This window comes from Carcharhinus amblyrhynchos, chromosome 25, assembly GCF_965287045.1.
Source record: "Carcharhinus amblyrhynchos chromosome 25, sCarAmb.v2.hapA, whole genome shotgun sequence".
NCBI classification, from domain to species: domain Eukaryota; kingdom Metazoa; phylum Chordata; class Chondrichthyes; order Carcharhiniformes; family Carcharhinidae; genus Carcharhinus; species Carcharhinus amblyrhynchos.
Window position 1 is genome coordinate 27,058,877 of NC_137348.1, and position 21,523 is coordinate 27,080,399.

The following is a 21,523-nucleotide window of genomic DNA, read 5'->3' on the forward strand; positions in this document are numbered from 1 at the left end:
TCTGCTTCTCCATGGGATGGAGAGCCAGCAGGAGTAGTGAGATCCAGAAGCCCCGCCATCCTCTGGCACTGACACTCATGCATTCCCTTCAGTGCCTGCGTGATACGTTCCAAGCCCTGCACCATGGTGCAGATCATTCAACTTCTTCTGACGCCGCTTTCCTTTCCTCTTCTGGAATGTATTTGCACTGACCAGGGCTCCCACTGCATTCCGGGCAGGGTGTGTGACCCTACTGGAAGGTCAACTCCTGGAGCAGGGGTAGAGTGTGCCCGCCTCCGCTCCACTCCATCCAACATTCTGGTGAGGGCCCCTTCCAAGAAGTGCTGCGCTGCCTCCTTGCCTGCTATTCCCTGCAGTTATCATGGAACAAATGCTGTGTAGCCCTTTATATGGAGTTCCCCAGTGATTGCAGCAGTTAAGTCATTGCGGGGCAGGCAAATCAGAGGGAACACGCCATCAAAGCAGCATGAAACCCGTGGGCAAAAAAATTATTGCCAATGAGACATAAGATTTGGCCTGAAATGACGCCAGCGCCGTTGACAAGAAACACTCTTGTTTTGCTCGCCAGATCCAACAGTCTGCCATTTCCTGGTGAGATTTCACCCATCATCTCAGACTCAAAATGTGGGCAGAGAACCAGCCCCAGACTTCCTCCAGCACTCATTCTTGGAGACATGAGTGACCTCTTCTCAATGCCTCACCATTAGCTACCTTGCAGGGACATTGCCTTGCCTCTGCGCTGCTCCTCAGTCAGTAGTTCAGTTCAATTTACTGTGAAATGTGAAAACCTCTGCCTGGATCACAGTTTCCTGGAAATACAACATGAAATCAATCACTTTGCTTTGTTGCCGCCACTAGGATCATCTTATTCCCCACGTTAAGGAGACCTCATTAATTTCCTTCTTCAGTAACATATTTCCCGCTGTTGAACTGCAGACACTAACATCACAAACATTTCTCGGCAATTTATGGGTGGTATTGAGAAGAGTCTGATCCTGTGTAGCCTGCAACTTTGTCCCATTTAAGTAAGTATTCTCAGTCTCACTCAATCAGTGTTTTATTGGCACATGGAGCCAATTATTGAGTTATCAGTGAAAAAAGTCTTTAAAAGTTCTCAATCCGGTCACAGAATTTAATTCCCATTCCCTCCCTATGATGGAAGATGATTCCTTTGTCCTTTGGGGAAATTGGAAATTTATTGTAGAGCAAGCTATATAATTGTTTCCTCCACTACCTCTCCATGCTTTGTCTGATTCATGTTGTCTCCCACAATCTATTTCCCATTTTATTGTTTCTTGCTTCCATTCGCTAAATTCTGCTTTCTCTCCCACTTTGTCACTCATCATAGAATCCCTACAGTGCAGAAGGAGGCCATACGGCCCATCAAATCTGCACTGACTCTCCAGCAGAGCATCTTACCCAGGCCCACCCTCCTGCCCTCTCCCCGTAACCCCATATATTTACCCTGTTAATCCCCCAACCTACACTTCTTGGGACACTATGGGTCAATTTGGACACTAAGGGTCAATTTAGCATGGCCAATCAACATAACTTCTACAGTCCAAAGATGTACAGGGTAGTTTGGTCATGCTGAATTACCCCTTCATGTCCCAAGGTGTGTCGGTTAGGCGGGGAAAATATGTAAGGTTACAGGGATAGGGACTGAGTGGGATTCTCTATCGGAGGGTTGGTGCAGACTTGATGGGCCAAATGGTCTCCATCTGTACTGTAGAGATTCTATAATTCTATGAATCCACCTAACCTGCACATCTTTGGACTGTGGGGGGAAGCTGGAGCACCCGGAGAAAACTCACGCTGACACGGGAAGAACAAGCAAACTCCACACAGTCACCCAAGGAGTTGAACCTGGGTCCCTGGCACTGTGAGGCAATAGTGTTAACTATTCTGCCACTGCGCCACCCTGATTTTTCTGATTTAAGTCCCATTAATTCCTCTAGCACTCTTTTAATGGTATTAATATCTTGCCATTTCTTGTTTACACTACTCTCTTGATTCTCCATTATTGCTGGGAGAATTTTAGTTATCAGTTTATGTTCTCCTTCCATGACAGCAGAGAGATTTTTGGTCCAGTGATTCTGGGTCAGGAATCGGGTCAGTACGCTGTGTGTTAGGAAGTATCTCAAAGTGTTCAATGATGATTGGACACCTGGCACAGATGGCACATGCTTGAGGACCTTCAAGATAATTCAGGATAGTTTTTAAAGATGCAACACACATTGATTATTCTATTTGAATTAATATTGACGTTGCTCATATTGAATCAAATCTCTCTTTTCATCTTCTTCGTTCTCTGTTTTTAAACTTTGCACAGCATGTGTCCTTTACGTGGGTTGTCCGCTTATGCAGGCAACAGTTAAGGTACTGCATAAGGCTTCGCGGGATGTGGTCTAATTAAAGGTGCTATAGTGCTACAGAAATAGCCCATTTCATCTCTGACACAGTGGTTAGCTGTGGGCATTAATCAATAGGCCTCAAAATGGAAAGGCAAGGAAAGCAGCTGGGATAGGGCTGGGAGATCATTTTCTTTGTACATTTTTGGTTGAAGGGAACAAACAAGAGCCCTTGGCAGCTAAACCATTCATGTGTGGAAGCATAATTGGACCTTCTGATTAGCTTGTTCTCCAGGATGGCAATATACCAGAATTCCTTCCATTTCAGAGACCGAGTGCTGCCCAATGTGTCTCTCTTGTGGCCCAGAATAAGGTCACAATTTATGGAAAAGTAACAGGATTGGTCTTGTTCGGAGGGGCATTTTAACAGCCCTCCCATCTGGTTGCTATTGGACAGACAAGGTTCATGTTTTGTGGCAGCAGAGGTGCCCCTCCATTAGCCAGTGGCGGAATCTTCTGCGATCTTTCCTATTGTCTGCACCCTCCCCCACTGGGGAACACCATGATTGGGAGGGCAGGAGCTGGGGGTGGTCACGATCAGCGGGACTGAAAAATCCCACTGGTGGGAATGGCAGGAAAATTCTCGTCCAAGTTTAAACTTCTGTGTATAGCTAATAATACCCTGTGACAGCACAGCCTTCAGAGGACTTCAAGAGGGAAAAGCAATACATGCCAAGTGGGAAAGTTTGGGCTGGAATTTTCTGGCTGTTCATATCCCGCTGCCACTGTAGGCAAGGACAGAGTATTCGGCGCTCAGCCAAAACTCTGTTCACTGCAGCAGGTACAAAGAATCCTATCGACGTGAATGGCCAGAAAATTCCAACCAGGTGCTCAAGCCATGAGAGAAGGAAAGGATTCTGAAGCTAGGGAAGGGGCTGGGCGGGGAGGGGAACAGTGGGGGGTGGGCAAAGTATCAGGAAATGGGGAGGATGCTCTGCATTGTCAAAGGAAAATGGCTGAATGAGTGGCCAACAATAATAGGGCAGAGAAAGCAGGACTCCATTGTCGGAGGATGCTTTATACATGTAAGCAGTTTAGAAAGTACTGGTATTGAGGTAGACGGAGGAAGGCCATGGAGAGATTTAAGAATGACGATGAGAACTTCTGGAATCTGCATATGCACAGTTAATCACAGAAATCTGGAAGGTTCTATCAGAGATATTACATTTCACCATTGGGCTCGCTGTTAAAGCACCCTGAGTTTGCAATCAGGTAGAAGTCATTGGACTTGCTGTGAAAAGCCTTAGAAAAGTTGCACCTCATTCAGTGAGATGTAACGGGGTTTCTAAAGGGATTCTGAGTTCATAATTACTGCTGAGGACACTCACTGAAAACTAATGTCATATTTGTGGAATGTAATTCCTCCATTAGGATTTTAAAAATTACCTTTTTAAGAAAGAATTTAAAAGTTTGTGTAGAGTCGTAGAGGTTTACAGCATGGAAACAGGCCCTTCAGCCCAACTTGTCCATGCAGCTCTTTTTTTTTAAACCCCTAAACGAATCCCAAGTGCTCACATTTGGCCCATATCCCTCTGTACCCATCTTACCCATGTAATTATCTAAATGCTTTTTAAAAGACAATATTGTACCCACCTCTGAGTACCCCTGGCAGCTTGTTCCACTCACCACCCTCTGTGTGAAGAATTTGCCCCTCTGGACCCTTTTGTACCTTTCCCCTGTCACTTTAAACCTATGCTGTCTAGTTTTAGACTCCCCTACCTTTGGGAAAAGATATTGACTGTCTAGCTGATCTTTGCCCGTCATTATTCTATAGACCTCTATATGGTCACCCCTCAGCCTTCTACGCTCCAGAGAAAAAAGTACCAGTCTTTCCAGCCCCTCCTTATAACTCAATCCATCAAGTCCCGGTAGCATCCTAGTGAATCTTTTCTGCACTCTTTCTAGTTTAATAATATCCTTTCCGTAATAGGATGACCAGAACTGTACACAGTATTCCAAGTGTGGCCTTTCCAATAATATGTCAGTTTTCACCTTACTCCCATGCACATTCCTCAATCATTTATTTTACTCTCTGAAAAGCTTAAACTAAAAATGAAATTTCAGAGTTTTGTACTTCCTGACAAAGAGTCATATGGACTCAAAACGTTAACTCTGTTTCTCTCTCTCCACAGATGCTGCCAGACTTGCTGAGTTTTTCCAGCATTTTCTGTTTTTGTTTCATGGTACTTCCTGGTTGACTCTCCGTAGGAATACCTTAATGTGATAGACTGCTTATCGTATTTGGCGCCTTACCATTGATTGCAATCCCTTGAGTACGGGCGAATTCAAACTGATGTTGGGAAAGGGGAAATTCATGGCAGAGAGGTCATCAGATCTTTGCAGACAGTTTTCTCTGAGGTCCGTGGCGAATACCATCGCTTCACCGCTCACTGGGCCATTATGTCTCATAAAATAAACAACGTACAAGAGGTAGAAACCATGACACTGCCAGATGCAGAATAGTAAAACTGTACTCGACAATATTGTTGCAACCTAATGTACTTCATAGAATACATACAGAGTCTGCACCAACTCATTGACAGAGCATCACACCTCCCCCTATCTCTGAAACCCCATGTATTTACCCCACTAATTCCCCTAACTTACACATCTTAGGACACTAAGAGGCAATTTAGCATGGCCAATCCATGTAACCCACACATCTTTGGAGTGTGGGAGGAAACCAGATGGAGGAATTCCAAATTTTTATTTATTGAATTCAAATTTTGCTATCTGGCGTGGTGATATTTGAACCCAGGTCCTTAGAGAATTATCCTGGGTCTCTGAATTACTAGTTCAAGGACAATATCGCTATGCTACCCCCTCCCCACTCCCTCAACGTTCAGGCCCAATATTTCATTTCATAAGCATCTGGCAACACTTCCTCTTAAACTCCAATGATTCCGTGTTCTTTATGCATCACTTTCAGTATCTGGGCATTGCTAACACAGCTCGCCCCAACTGTCCTTGAGTAAATGGTAATAGCCTTCCTCTTAAACCACGACAGGGGCAGTATGGTGACACAGTGGCTAGTGCTGCTGCCTCTCATAGCGAAAAGTCTGACAACACCAGGTTTTAGTCCAACCTATTTATTTGATAATATACTCACAAGCTTTCGGGGTTAGCCCCTTCGTCAGGTGAATTCACCTGACGAAGGGGCTAACCCCGAAAGCTTGTGAGTATATTATCAAATAAATAGGTTGGACTAAAACCTGGTGTTGTCAGACTTTCCACTGTGTTTACGCCAGTCCAACGCCGGCATACCCACATCATGCCTCTCATAGCGCCAGGGACACGAGTTCAATTCCAGCCTCGGGTGACTATCAGTGTGACCATAGCTGTGGACAATAATTTACAGTGTATGTGCTACTCCAGCATTTATGGCTTGTGGTTTGTATAAAATGTTGGATATTTTCCACGATTTACTGTGTAAAGCCACTTGCTATCAACTGGAATAAATCTTATTGAATACATTGCAGTCCATGCTGGAGTATTTTCATAGAATACCTACAGTGCAGAAGGAGGTCGGGGCAGCAGGGTGACACAGTGGTTAGCCTCGCAGTGCCCAAGGACCTGGGTTTGATTCCAGCCTCGGGTGACTGTGTGGAGTTCATATGTCCTCCCCCTATCTGCGTGGGTTTCCTCCGGGTGTTCTGGTTTCCTCCCACAGACCAAAGATGTGCAGTTTAGATGGATTGGCTAAATTGTCAGGGGGATTAGCAAGGTAAATGTGTGGACTGAATGGTCTCCTTCTGCATATAGGGATTCTGTGATCTATTCTATGTGGTGAAGGTGCTAGGTAGACAGTTGCAACTGAGTGGGATAGCTCGATCTTGTGCTTGGACATAGCTCGGCGCAACTGTGAGGGCCGAAGGGCCTGTACTGTTCTATGTTCTATTTCTGTACATCATGGTGAAAGTAAGATAGTTAAATTCCATTTTGATATTTTAGCCAGAATATATGGTTGTTATTTGCAGTTTGGCTTTGAAAGACAAAAAGCTATTCTGAAATGAATGGTTTATTAATTAGCTTAATGATTATAGAACTACAGACTTCATAAATAACAAATGAATAATCCTACTTTTCATTATCCTCACAATTAGTAAGAAAAATCAATTATTTCTTTCAAATTTATTATGCAGACGGATAGCAAGCCAAATTACTCGGCACTTAGGTAACTACACAATCTAGTTAATTCAGGATTTAAAAAATGGTCTTCATCCAAGCATGGAATTCCAGCGTGGCAATTGTTTTCCATTCATTCTCATTATGCAGAATTCCAGGTCCTGCATAAATGCAGATATTGAGCTATATATGTGCAATTGCTGAGGCATTAATCCATTCATTTTAAACTGGTTTACAATTTTGTCATAAAAATGGAAATTCCAGATAATTGTGATTGTTACTCAGTATCACACACCTATGATTTCAGCTACTCTGATTATCAAGCCTTGATTCAAGAACAAGATTTTTGAAGTATTTTTGTTTTTTTATACATCATACCTTGTTACCTGTCTCACGAGTCCATGGTACATTTTGCGTGTGCGCTCTCCAGAAGATTCTGATTACACACACGGGCCTGTTCCACTCCTGCCGTACACTTGTCCTGCAAGAGTGAGAGAGGAATGTGCGTGCACGTGTTGCAGTGTGTTTGGGTGATGGGTCTGCCATAGTTGAACAGCTGAAGGTGTATGAGAGCAGTAAGAGGTGAGGGTGAAGCTAGCAACATTGGAAGGTGAGGTTGGGGGATGGGCGGAGGGGAGGGTATCTGACTGTAGGGCCAGAGTCCCGACGGCGAGAGATTACAGCTGGGGCTGTGGTGCATTGAACAACAGAAGAGGTTAATTTTGTATTGGGTCAGCCAAGTTAACTAAATTAACTCAGTGAATGTTCCAGTGAAGCTCAACGTAAACTGGAGGAACATTTCATCTTCGAGCTAGGCACTTTACAGCCTTCCAATCTCAACATCGAATTCAACAACTTCAGATAATTAGTTCTACCCCACCTCAACCCCTTTGTGTTCATTTTACTTAAATTTTAACTCCTCTGCCTTTTTATTTCTTTATTGTCTTTCTTCGTTTTTCTTTCCCCCGTTCTTTCCTCCTACTTTATCCCCTGTTCCTTATCTTTTCTCTCCCTTTGCTTCCCTTTTCCCTCTTTTTTTCAATTTTACCTCTCTCTCCTGTCCATTCCCACGCACCCCCCCCACCTCACATCTCCATCTATCATAGCTTATCCTCTGATTTCAGCTTCTCTGTCTTTTGGCCATTTACACCTTCTATCCTCTCTATGGACTGCCATTAGCAGCCTTTCCCCTTGTTTTTGTGGCTGTGGCTCATCTTTCATTCACTCACCCACAGTATAAATATCTCCCACTTTCTACACCTTTTAGCTTCGACAAAGGGTCATCTGGATTCGAAACGTCAGCTTTTACAGATGTTGCCGGATCTGCTGAGATTCCACGGCATTTTCTCTTTTGGGAACTAAATTAACCAAACTGAGGGACAAATCAAAGAATCAAATCAATGTCCCTTAAAGGGACATTGTGTCACACGAGAGCTTGTTAATGCAGCAGGTGACCTTTAAAGAGGTATTCAATGATTTCCACATACGTGTAAGGTCAGGGAACTCCTTCCAGGACTCCTGCCAAGTCCTCATGGCCAGAATTCCTTGGCCACATCTTGCTGTTTCCTTCTAAAGGTTTGCCACAAAGGCCTGCAGGTTCCCTGTGGGGAAAAATGCTTACTTCCTTCCTTATCAGGAAGAGTGACAAAGCTGGAGTAAGAACATTTGAAATGAAAGGACCCTGAGAATATGGCATGTGTCACGGGGCAGCCAAGCAGACAGGCGAGTGGGTGATTCGAGAAAGCTGGTGTTCAGAGGAATTTTTCTGAGGCAGTGATATCGGAGAAGCTCGCAGATTTTCGACACCTGATTCAAACAAGAAGGGAGTGTTTGGAAAAGATGGCAACGTGAAGCAAGGCACCTGAAAAACCTGCACAAGGAAGACCTAAGAATGTGGACCCCCCTCTCTGGGAAGGCAGTGGGAGCAGCAGAGAATAGAAATCAGTGGACAAATGTCATCCGTAGTGCGGTCAACCCTCAGAAAGAGGACGGATGAAAGGCGAGACAAAACATGACCTCCTTTGCATCTTCGTTACCAGTGGCTCCAACAATGCATCAGGAAACCCCAAGGGCACCCTCTCTTTCTCTCTTCACTGTTATTTTATTTCCTCTTTACTTTGTAACCAATTCCTCTGCAGATAGTCTGCTGCAGTTTCTGTGCAATGAGTGCATCTGCCTTTTTTGAAGTAACTTCTCAGAGGCCGGTGTCCCTTCACCAGATTCCCTTTATTTACAAACTTATCTCCACTCCTAAGAGTGCTGCAGATACAGAGTCAAAATCCAGAGTGACAGTAGCACTGACACTCCTCATTATATAATAGGTCAGACTCCCTGATTGAGCAGGTAAGCATTATCTCAATCAGGGAACTCATACTCCAAGAGAACCTCATGGGCCTCATTGAAGTTATTACATCTGTAAAACATGCAGGTTGGCTAAAACGCTTGCTAGGCACACGTGGTTTCCTGCGGTGCAGCCAGCTATCAGCACATTGAGTAGTACGCTGTAGGCTAAAACATTCAAATAAGGAGGCAGGATGAAATGTGCATTCTGCATGGCTCAATGGGACCAGGCATGGGCTAGTCAGAAATTGTATCCCTCACCCACACCGTGACTGAACACAATAACATTTTCCCCCTGAACTGTTAATTGAGACACAGCTCTTTGTGAGTTATTCTTCTGAGATTGGATGTAATGATACAGAAAATTGTGGCAGTGTTACAGTCTCTTTTCATTATTCTGATTTGCTCTGAGAATTATTTTAATAAAGCGTAATTTTACTACACTGAAGTGGATGTGAATTGATGTCAACACTTTATTATCTGCTCACATCATTCCATTTGTTGGGCATTTCAATCGACAGATGGATTTCCTGAACAAAATCCTTAACCAGGAATAAAGAAGTCGAAACTCAGCTCAGGCTGTCACATGGAATGGGGTGCATTAGTCACCCCTTGACAGCAATGAACTGAAACTCCAGTGGGATGTCATAAGTTTAGTTGATTTGATACCACCCACTTAGCACCATTGTTCAAGACAAATTTCTACCCCACAGCATGCTAGTATTTACAATCAATTTCCATAAAGTACGATTCAAAAGTACTGATGCCTTGGTGTTCTTATTATTTAACTTAGCGAGGAGTAAGAGATCCACCTGACAAAATTTGGACAACTGTGACAAAGTGAATTCGCAAAAGTTAACTTTTCATCATTGGATCATGACTCCTGAAGCATTGGAGCTGTGAAGCTTGCAGTAGCATCAGTACCCAATGCCATTTTTACGTGAGTTAATTTTCCCTGTACTTCCCAAAGTTGGTTTTCCAGTCTGAACTAAGTTGTCTTGGAAACAGATTGGACAAAAATCAAGGGCAAGATTTCCACCCCCTCCAATGTCATGTTTTCTGACAGTGTAGGCAGGATATGCTGTAAGTCCCGGCCACCAGATCGTAGAGCAGATCATAGACTCCCTACAATGCAGAAGGAGGCCATTCATCCCATCGAGTCTGCACCAATAACAATCCCACCCAGGCCCTATCCCCATCACCCCACATGTTTACCTCGCTAGCCCCTCTAACCCTACACATCCCAGGTAATTTGTCAACCTAACCCGCACATCTTTGAACTGTGGGAGGAAACTGGAGCACCCAGACATGGGGACAATGTGCAAACTCCACACAGACAGTGACCCGAGCTGGGAATCAAACCTGGGTCCCTGGCGCTGTGAGGCAGCAGTGCTAACCACTGTGCCACCATGCCGCCCTGTTGGATTTTCGATCCCACCAATCTCTATGGTGTATGGCATGACTCACCCGTCCTGCCGCCAGAGAATCTGCCTCAGTGGGGTGAGGGTGGAGGAGGGGGGGATGGTAGGGGGTTGTCTTCAGCAGGATTGGAAGATTCGGCTGGTGGAAAGTGGCAGAAAACTCTCACTAAGCGCTCTCTCTCAGAGAAAAGAAAAAATCAAATAATTAAACATTTAATTCAGCAATTTGCACCTTATAGGGATTTGCAGCAAGTTCTTCATTCATCCGCGTAAATGAGAGAACATGATACAAAGAAAAAAAAGTTTATTTATTAGTCAGGAGTAGGCTTACATTAACATTGCAATGAAATTACTGTGAAATTCCTCTTGTTGCCATGCTCCGGCACCTGTTCGGGTACACTGAGGGAGAGTTTAGCGTGGCCAAAGCTCCTATCCAGCCCATCTTTCAGACTGTGGGAGGAAACCCACAATTTCGAGGAGAACGTGCAAACTTCACATAGACAGTGAACTAAGCAGGGATTCGAACCTGGGTCCCTGGCACTGTGGGGCAGCAGTGCTAACCACTGTACTACTGTGCCACTCAAGGTGATCATTTAAGTATTAGCAGCAGTTTATTGCAGTTAGTGGGAAACAAAAGTAACAATGGGGCAGCTGCTGGAGCAAACAATCTATTTGTTTCAGTCCTGGGGCACTGAATGTGAAGACACTGACACATGTGTGCTGTGCTGAAGTCAGCTTTCTTCTCAGAAAGCTTCCTTCCCAGGATGTCAATATAATCAAAGCACATCCTGCTGGATGCTATAAAGTGTGCAGACTGTGAAAGCTTATCAGAGTTGTGCTAGACTCTAGTTGTACAATATATATGTTGTCCAAATCAGATCCTAGACTAGAACCTAACTTGATAGATCATAATATCTTTTTAAACCATGGGGGGTGGGGGGAAGCTACTGCACAGATTCATGGGAGCCCACTGATAAACTTCCCACAAAAAAACAAAGCATTTATTAAACAAGAGAAATGCAATGCAAGACAACGTGGTTGGAACCATTTCAACGTAGATACTAGAAAATGATTCAAACTCACGTTATTCCTTTTATCCCAGCAACCCTTACAGACACAAAACCCAGTGAAGATTTACCACTGGCACAACAACAATCGTTTTCTTCGGGCAGCTTCTGAGTATTCAATAGATTCTTTCCTCAGTTGGGATCTCTCCCTGAAACACCCAAAAAAACTGAAGTCTAAACTGTCTATTGCTTTAAATTCGGAGCAAATGCATGAGTTCCTTAAACTCAGTTCCTCATCAAGATTTTTGCAAGATTTCTTATTGGAGAGATCAGACCCTCTGCCTCCACTATTGGGTATGCACACACTAATAGCTAGTGGCTCCCAGTGGCTTTTCCACAACATGGAACCATCAAACTGCCCCTGGTTCCCAGTGGCACAGCCAGTTTACAGCTCCCTTACTGATTGGAATCCTTTCTCTGGCTCCTTTCTTTTTCTAAATTTAACTGGGATCTGTTCTGCCCTCTGTCTTTAAACCCTTACCAGGGACATGCTTGTGAGACCTCTATTTATTCTCTCTCCCTGGGACACTCCTCTTCAATTTAAAGACTGACTGACTCATAAACTGCTCAACATTGCAGTGAGCTGGGGAACAAAGCATCACACCCACAGTATGTCCAATCCTAGTCACCCAGCAAAACTACCACTGGAACATGCTGATGCTGCAACCCAAAATGCAACAATGTTCACAGGGGGACACAGACATTATGGACAGGATTTTACAGTCTCGCTCACCCCAAAACCGCAAAATCCTTGCCCGAGGTCTACGGATATTTCCATGGTCCGCCCCTCACCTGCTCCAATTCCTGTGGTGGGTAGGAGGGCAAAGTTCCAACCAATGATTTGAATTTATTACAGTTGGAAATCCTTTCCTTTCCATTTTGTTATTGTTAAGAGTATTGATCCACAATGATCCAAATATATTATTGCCCCTGTGAACATTAGAATCATAGAATCCCTGCAGTGCAGAAGAGGCTATTCAGCCTTTTGAGTCTACACTGACTCTCTGACAGAATATATTACACAAGCTCTCCCCCCTCGCCCTATCCCTGTAATTCCACACATTTACCATGGCTAATCCACCTAAACTAGACATCTTGTGACACTAAGGGTCAGTTTAGCACATCCAGTCCACCTAACCTACACATCTTTGGACTGTGGGAGGAATGCCCTGAGAACTCCAGAACTCTCCATTCACCTGAAGAAGAGGGAATCCCTCGAAAGCTAGTGAGTTTACTATCAAATAAATCGGTTGGACTAAAACCTGGTGTTGTCAGACTTTTTACTGTGGGAGGAAACCAGAGCGCCTGGTGGAAACCCATGCAGGCATGGTGAGAACATGCAAACTGCACACAGACACTCATCCAAGACTAGAATTGAACCCAGATCCCTGCAACTGTGAGGCAGCAGTGCTAACCACTGTGCCACCATGTTGCCCCTTGGGTGTTAATGAAAAGCATTTCCCTCCATTAGTTAAAGAGTCCTAAGTGGAATGAGCTTGGATTATCTACAGAACACATTTGATATTTGGGTGCTGCACTATCAGTTTCAGTTAGAGATCACAAGAATGGTAGGTGCAGCTGATGAGATTGCCTTAGGGATGTGGTAAAGTAGCATCAGAACAGGAACAAGCCATACAGCCCCTCAGGACTTTCTTGCAATTCTGTTAGATTGTGCATGATCAGCATATCAACTTCCTTTATCGAACTTTGCTCTATTGTTTGATACTCTCACCTGCAAAAATTGTGTCAGTACAAAAATTGAAAATTTCAATTGATCCACAGTGTTTTGGAGGAGAGTCTTCCAGAATTTGCTCGGGTCTTGCCCCATCTCCACTGCCATAAGTTCAACAGGAATTAACGTGGTGAGTTTTGCAGGAAAATTTCCCATGTTCATTCTTCCTAGCAAAATCACGGAGGCAGTCTTGAACACTTGACTGTTTAGCCAGAGAAAACAAAGGGGAAATCTTCCCATTATCCCTGCAGTGCAACTATCACAGCATGAGTGTTGGCTGTCTTGCCCTATTGCGACTAGTGTCTCCAAAGAAATGAGTAGCCCGATCTTGATTTACACTCAATTGGTCAGACAAATGCACAGACAGATTCTGATTGTACTTTCCAGCATATTAGCATGGCTAAAAGATTAGCTGGCTGGCAGAAAACAGAGAGAATGCATAAATGGGTCATTTTTCTCTGATTGTTTCACACAGGATGTAACAAATAAAGTCCAAAAGGGGTCTGTGCCAGGGGCTCAACATTTTACAATTTACATTAATTACTTAAATGAACGAAGTGAAGATATGGTAGCTAAACTTGCAGTTGACATAAAGATAGGGAAAGACAAGTAGTGATGATGACATACAAAGTTTGTGGATGGCTACAGAGTGGTTGAGTGAGTGGGCTAAGATCTGGTAGATGCAATATAATCTGAGAAAATGTGAAGTTCATTTTGGCAGGAAGAATAAAAAAGCAGAGTTTCACTTAAACAGAGAACAGGATTCCAAGGTGCAGAGGGATCTAGGTGTTCTAGAGCATGAGTCACAAAAGGTATTCAGGCACAGCAAGTAATCAAGAAGGCTAATGGAATGCTATCTTTTATTACGAGAGGAATCAACATAAAAGAAAGGATTTTATACTTCTGTTACACAGGGCATTGCTCTGACAATGGGGCAGTTCTCCCAAAAAAGTTCTCAATGCTGAACTCATAGGAAAACTGGTGTAGATCACAATTGTTTTCTCAGTGGGATTTCACACTCGAATCTCCACACTCTGTGCAATGCAGAGGTCACAATCATGAATATCATAAAAGCTCGAGGGCATTGGGGCCTGTTCATGCCAGAGTTACTATTCCAGGCCTCTGCAAATGCCCAGCAGTCCAAACTGTCAGCCTGCAGTTTGCTGACCAGCTCGATTGCTGGCCATCCTGGCACCCCCGCCGTGCTGCCCTCTCCATCCCATCATGGCCCAATCGTGGCCCCCAGGAGCATTCCAGGGCCAGCTCCGACCTCCCCCCACCCCCTGTTCTGGAGCGCCCCGATCTCCAGCCCCCCTCCCTCCCTCCTAGCAGTGACAATCTGGCCCACCCCACCATCCTGGCAGATTCCCCCCCCCCCCCCCCCCCCATGGGAGGCAGACTCTCCTCCCCACCACCCCGCCCCCCTGGCAGACCAGCTGTCCCAGCTTGCCCCAATTGCTGGCCTCCCTCCAGCTCCTCACAATGGCAGAGTGGCAGTGGGATCTCCCATCCCCACTGATTGCTCTTGGATCCTGCCCCAGCTGGCGTTGCCCCCTTGACACTGCCCAATGCCCAGTGGGCAGTGCCAAGGTGCCCCCTGGGCATGGGCACTTTGTTCCTTGGGCAGTGCCAGCGGGTACAAGCTGACACTGCCAGGGTGCCCCTGCCCAGGGGGCACCAGCATCTGCCGTTCAAACAGCTAGGGGAACCCCGATTGCCCCCTCTTCACTCCAGTGCGGTCTCCCACTACTTCCCCAAAAGAGGGGAGCAAGTCTGAACCCCGCCTGGGTGAAATTGTACTGATGGGGTGGGAGATGCTATCAGGCCTGGAAACTTTAGTCCTGGGCCATGTTAAATTGCCCTTTATTATCAGGGAAGGGTAAATGCATGGGGTTATGGGGATAGGGCCTGGGTGGGATTAGGGTTGATGCAGACCTGATGGACTGAATGGCCTGCTTCTGCACAGTATGATTCTATGATTCATTTCCTCTGGAGGACTCCTTTAAACTTGTCTTGTTTCATAAATTGCTTGTGCCTTTGCTGCGAATCTAATGCAGAGGCTCTGATAGTTTAATGGACTTCAGTGAGTGGCCTGGGGAAACAGGCAGAGACATGATGTTGATTTAAGTCTGGTTAATCCATTCAATCCCATGCTAACAAAATCAGTTCAAAAGATGTCTTCACAGTCACACTGGTAAGTAAAAGATCGTTGATGTGCAGCTTTATAGCTCATCTCGCCTGGGACGTTCGGCTATTTAAACTGGATTTTAAAAATCGCATGGATGAGCTTCCGTGAGGCTATGGAGACTGTGTTCAGCCTTTTTTTTTGCATGTGAAATGGCACAATGTGAAGCCTCTATTACGTTAATAACAACAGTATACCAGTGCTAGTGCCAAGTGAGAAGTGGCTTCAGTGCATTTGTTGTGTTAAACTTTCATAGCATTCCCAGTGCTCACAGCAACAGAGGAAACCATTGCATATATATGAGCTTCAGATGCAGCCACAGTATTCTACAGGGTTCATTGTGATATTAGTGATACTGATGCTGTAAATGCACAAAGATGGCTCATTCTGTTAAAAAAAATCTCTCCCAGCTTTGGCTGTATTGACTTCAATGGGAAATAAAGTCAGAAGAGTTGTATAATTGATACTGCACTCTAGAAATTGGATCATGCTACTGTTTTTCAAGCATTAAACGAATCCCCAAATGTCCAAATGGCAAGCACTATATACATGCCTACACCTTACTGGGAATACATTCCTACCTTATTGGATTAATAATGCTGAGGGCATATGTCAGAACAATGTAAAAGTATAATAATAATATTTAATTAGGGGTGCAATCTTGAATGTAGCTTTTATGAAATTAGTTTCCACATTTGCTTTGTCACATGTTAAACTTGTCCAGTATCTTAAGATCTTGTGCAGCTCTGGACTGATGATCGTGTGCTGTTATTACAGATATATATTTATATATATTTATTCAGCTCTATTCTGCAGGCAGTCAATGTGCCTGCAAAAACATTTAGCTCAGATGCTAGGAGAACGGGATAATATGCATTTTAGCCATGTAATGTTTACTTAGAATGGAGCTAATGGATTTTTGTTTATCAGTGGAGATTTCCCCTGGGTTTTGATTAAAGGAATGGAAGGTGGGTTAGTTATGCAGGATCATGTGATGATGCGGTTAATGGGAAATGCTAGATCTGTACTAGAGAAGCAACTTTCAATTCTCACAGGGAATTGTTTGAAGACAGAAGTTTTCTTCAAAGTGCTGAAACTCATCCTCTCTCTCTGAAACTTTGAACACTGTCTACACTAATTATAGCAAGTATATTTATTGTTGCTTACTGTATTTAAAGTGGCATTGTAAGTCTTTAAGAAGAATGTTGCTTATTTGGAATTGAAACAGTGATCAGGTGGAAATTAACATTGTTTCCTTTCAATTTTAAGAATCGTTCAACAGTTAATAGTTAAGCTGCTTCATCTGTTAGAGTTAAACTGTGTTATCAGATAAAGTTTGTTTTTTACTATAAAAGATCCCTAATATGTCAGTGGAATTACTCCTGGGGTAAAGCATCCTATTCACACATTTATGCCAAAATAGAAAAATGTTGGTTTCTGGTCTAGCTTGCTAATGTAACATAGGGTTCTGGTCCAAGACTTCTAAATATCTTTATGTGGCTTGCTGTCCAAATTGTCTGATCATATTTTCATGAAGCACCATAGAACATTTTCCAACATCAAAGGCCTTTACAAATGAGTTCTTGTTTTCTCAGATAATCTAGGGGATAATTAATTTAAAATATGTTTGAATTCAAATAAAGCCTTTGCAGCTTTGCATTTATTTCATCTTTCTTTTCCAGATGTATACACTCCCAAAACCTGTTTTAAAATTCAGATCCAAGTTACAAGACAGTAAAATGCAATGGAGCCTGAGCTACTGCAATAAAAAGGCAATTTTACATTCACAGCTACATGTCTGAGACACACGGGGAGATGCCAGTTGGGCACATGCCACTTAGTATGAGGAAGGAGAGAACCCGAGGCAATGCCGGCTGTTTATTGTCTTACTTTCACCTTTAATGGGGAGGCGGTGGCATAGTGGAGTCATCACTGGACTAGCAATCCAGAGGCCCAGGGTGATGCTCTGGGGACCCGGATTTGAATCCCACCATGGCAGATGCTGAAATCTGGAATTAAAAGTCTATGGATGACCATGAAACCATTGTCAATTGTCGTAAAAACCCATCTGGTCCACTAATGTCCTTTAGGGAAGGAAATCTGTAGTCCTGACCTGGTCTTGCCTATATGTGACTACATGTGACTTACAGCAACATGGTTGACTCTTAAATGCCCTAGGGATGGGCAATAAATGGTGGTCCCGTTAGCTCTATCCACATCCCATGAATAAATAAATAATGCTTTTGAAGAAAACATTTTCTAACCACAAACCATCAAATTGCTGTATCATCTGGTGTTCCTTGTGCTCTACCTTATTCCAACTCCCTTACTTTGTGGACAGCATCGTTCATTGACAAAGGCACTGAATATGCAATATTTCACAGTCCCATAGAATGCTTGAGTCCTGCTTAACTTGGGTTTTGAGTTCTGTGCAATAAGCTGATGCCTGCAACAAAAGCAATTGCTTTTTATCAATCACTGCTCATGTGAATCTGGTTTAATCCCACTTGGTAGCATCTTGCTTATTTGGCAGTGCTTCTTCATTGTCCCTGTCTTCACACATTATTAACAAAACCATCTATTGTGTAGCTTAAAACAACTGAGCATCAAAAAAAGTTCAGCAGCACACCCAGGTTTGCCATGAATGTTACCATTACAAGCCTTAGAGTCATTCAGTTTTTCTTGAATCTCTATATCTTCTATATTTTTATCTCCATATCTAAGAAAATAAGTGAAAAGAAGCATCAAGAGCTGATTAGCTCTGACGAAGGGTCATCCTGACTTGAAGTAAACCTACATTTACTATCAAATAAACTGGTTGGACTTTAACCTGGTGTTGTGAGACTTCTTACTGTGTTTAGCCCAGTCCAACACTGGCATCTCTATATCTATTCTCCCTCCACAGGTGCTGTCAGACCTGCTGAGAATTTCCAGCATTTTCTGTTTTTGTCTCAAGTTGCAGCATCGGCAGGATTTTACTTTTATTAAACAAGTTATTATAACCTTTTACTAAATATTTTTTAAAATCTTACTGTGACAATTGAACTGTCAGGAGTTATTTTTGAAAGGGAATGGATTAAATTAGTCACCAGGAATATCAATGGTTTTCATTCCTGAATTAAAATGTCTTCTCTTCTCCCCATCTCATCACAGCCAATATTTTACAAAGGTTTGGCAGGGTCACAGGTCATGTTGAGCAGCTTAGTGAACCAAGCACGTGCGATGCTGGATGAACAGGCCCGACATCTACTCAATGAGCATGAACGAGCAACCATGGCCTATTACCTTGATGAGTACAAGGAGAACAACATACCAGTTCAGGCCTTAGTTATGGCCCTCTTCGAACTCCTAAACACACATGCAAAGGTATGTTCTTGAATTGGTTATAAAGTGAATTTTCTAGCAAGTGGTTTTGACGAACAGGGCTAGCCTCTCCTTCATTATGGGTTTCTTTCAATTCTCTTTCAAATCGGTTCAAAATGATTATCCAGATGGAGGGCAAGTGAGGGAGATTCCATTTTGTAATCTTAACCACACTGGGTAATTTCTTTGAATATAGGAATTAGGAGCAGAAGTAGCAAATCAGCCCTTTGAGCCTGCTCCTGTCGTTTAACCAGATCATGGCTGATGCCTTCCTGGTCTCAAGTCCATCTCCCCACCTGTTCCCCATACTCCCTTTAACCCTTTTTTTTTATCAGACATATATCTATTTCCTTCTTGAAACCATTCAATGATTCAGACTCCACCGCGCTATGGGGTAGTGAGTTCCACAAATTCATTACCCTCTGCAAGAAGTCGTTCTTCTCATCTCAATTTTAAATCTACCATCTCGCAACCTATGCCTGTGACCTCTTGTTCGAGATTGCCCATAGGGGAAACATTTGGTCTGTGTTTACTTTATCAATTCTTTTTAGTATTTTACACACATCGATCAAAACCTCTGTCATCCTTCTAGACTCCAGCGAGTACAAGCCCAAACTGTTTAATCTCTCCTCATACGTCAACCCTTTCATCCCCAGAATCAATCTGGTGAAGCTCCTCTGAGCTGCCTCCAATGCCACCACAACCTTTCTCAAATAAGGGAACCAAAACTGGGCACAGTACTGCAGATGTGGTCTCATCAACACCCCACGCAATTGCAACAATATTCTCTACTTTTATACTCCAGTCCTTTTGCAATAAATGCGAACAGTCCTTTTGCCTTTTTTATTCCGTGCTGCACCTGCATACTGACTTTCTGCGATTCATGAACAAATCCAGGCAGAGGGACCTGGGTGTCTTTGTATTGTTTGAAAAGCCTAAACTCCAACTCCCTAAAAAGACACCAGCTGTAAACATTTGACATGAGCAAAAAAATTGTAATTGAAACCAAATCACCCACAACTAATATTTCTAATACTTGAACATATATCAATGTTTTGGCTGGGTCTTCTGGTCACGCAACTCTTGATAGCAGCAGGATTACTCTTGCTTTTTGAATTTATTCTGTTCAGGAGCTAATTTTAATTATTGAAAAACGGATTCTGAAATAAAACTATAAAAAATAAATTATTCCCTGCCATTTCTGTTCCAGAGAATGAAATCATAGAATCCCTACAGCATAGAAGGAGGCCATTCAGCCATTGAGCCTGCACTGACAACAATCCCATCCTAGCCCTAGCCCTGTAATCCTATGTGTTTACTCTGCTAATCTCCCTGACCAAGGGGCAATTTTAGCATGGCCAAGCCACCTAACCAGCACATCTTTCAGACTATGGGAGGTAACCAGAGCACCCAGAAGAGACCCATGGGGAGAATGTGCAAACTCTGCACAGGCAGTGACCCAAGGCCGGAATTGAATCCGGGTCACTGACATTGTGAGGCTGTGGTGCTAACCACTGTGCTGCCGCAACATGTAACCAGTCTTTGGGCATCTATCAATTCAATGGTCAAATTGGTCATGGAAATGGGTACGGATGTCCTGGACTGCTAGTATCTTAGCTCCATCTCCCTTTGAAAAAGTACATCAATACACAATAGACCTGGCAGTTGCTTGAAAATATTCTCAAGCACTTTCTGAGAAAAGTATTGGATTGTTACAAAAATAGTTGAAAAGTATTATTGGACACGTTTGGAAAGAAAGAGAGAATCGTTCCTCCTAACACCCTTTTTGACAACTCTTGAGAAATTCTTTGAAGTAGGGGACAAGACAAGGGGAGAACTGAACGTATAGATCCAGTGTTGTTGATCTATGAAGGAGCTGAACAACAAACTGAAACATCCCTTGAAGAATATCTTTCCCAAAACTGAAGTGTCAATTTGAATTTCTACAGAATCAAACCGAATATAGGAATGTTACACGGCAAGGGTTGCCAGAGGACAGACAAAACAAGTTCTGAATATGTTTCTATCTCTCCTTTCTTTTGGTGGGTTTAAAGCTTTGTCACTATCTTCTCAGGTGGAGGAAGCAGCACACCTTTAAGTGTTATTCTTCAGAATTATTTTAATGGGATTTGCCCTGTGACAGTGAATTCATGTCTTGAATTCTAATCAAAGCAAGCGCATTTTGAGTTTGCCATTGTAAATGAAATAAGAGCTGGACTAATCTCAGTGTTTGTCAGTGAGTATAAAAGTTTGGTGTACAGACACGTTAGGTGAATATGCTGGCAGCCCCTAACTCAACATGATTGTTGCAGCACCATCATAATTAGCAGTAGTTCAAGAAGATAGTCCACCTACACTACATCAGGGCAACCAGGGATGGGCAGTAATTTCAGCTAAGCTGGCACTACCCACCTCTCTAGACTAATTTTGAACAAATGGGTAATTTTGCCAAACTCTGCTGCCAGCACACAGCCGGTTGGAAAGAGGGCTGCGACATGGTTCATAAGGTCTTCTTGAGTTGTGCTGGTAACTGGCAGCATGGTGGTAGAGTGAGTAGCACTGCTGCCTCACAGTGCCAGGGACCTGGGTTCAATTCGGGTCTTCAGTGACTGTGTGGAGTTTGCATGTTCTCCCCGTGTCTGTGTGCATTTCCTCCTGGTGCTCCGATTTCCTCCCACACTCCAAAGATGTGCAGGTTAGGTTGATCGGCCATGCTAAGTTGCCGCTAGGAAACTAGCAGGGTTAGTACATGGAGTTACGGGATAGGGCCTGGGTGGGATTGCTGTTGGCGTAGGCTCAATGGGCTGAATGGCCTCATTTTGAACTGCAGGGATTCTATGATTTTAACTGTCCAGACTCCACATTGCCAGTGAAGTCCT

At 43.6% G+C, this 21,523-nt stretch overlaps 1 protein-coding gene across 2 annotated transcripts in view; it reads left to right on the forward strand.

Annotated features, from left to right (window-relative positions):
- The window catches only part of whrna (whirlin a), a 242,549-nt gene that overhangs the window by 160,660 nt on the left and 60,366 nt on the right, over positions 1-21,523 (forward strand). For both annotated transcript variants that reach the window (XM_080212128.1, XM_080212129.1), the window contains exon 7: positions 18,435-18,647. In XM_080212128.1, coding sequence (XP_080068254.1) covers positions 18,435-18,647 — 213 coding nt within the window. The remainder of the gene's footprint in view (positions 1-18,434; positions 18,648-21,523) is intronic.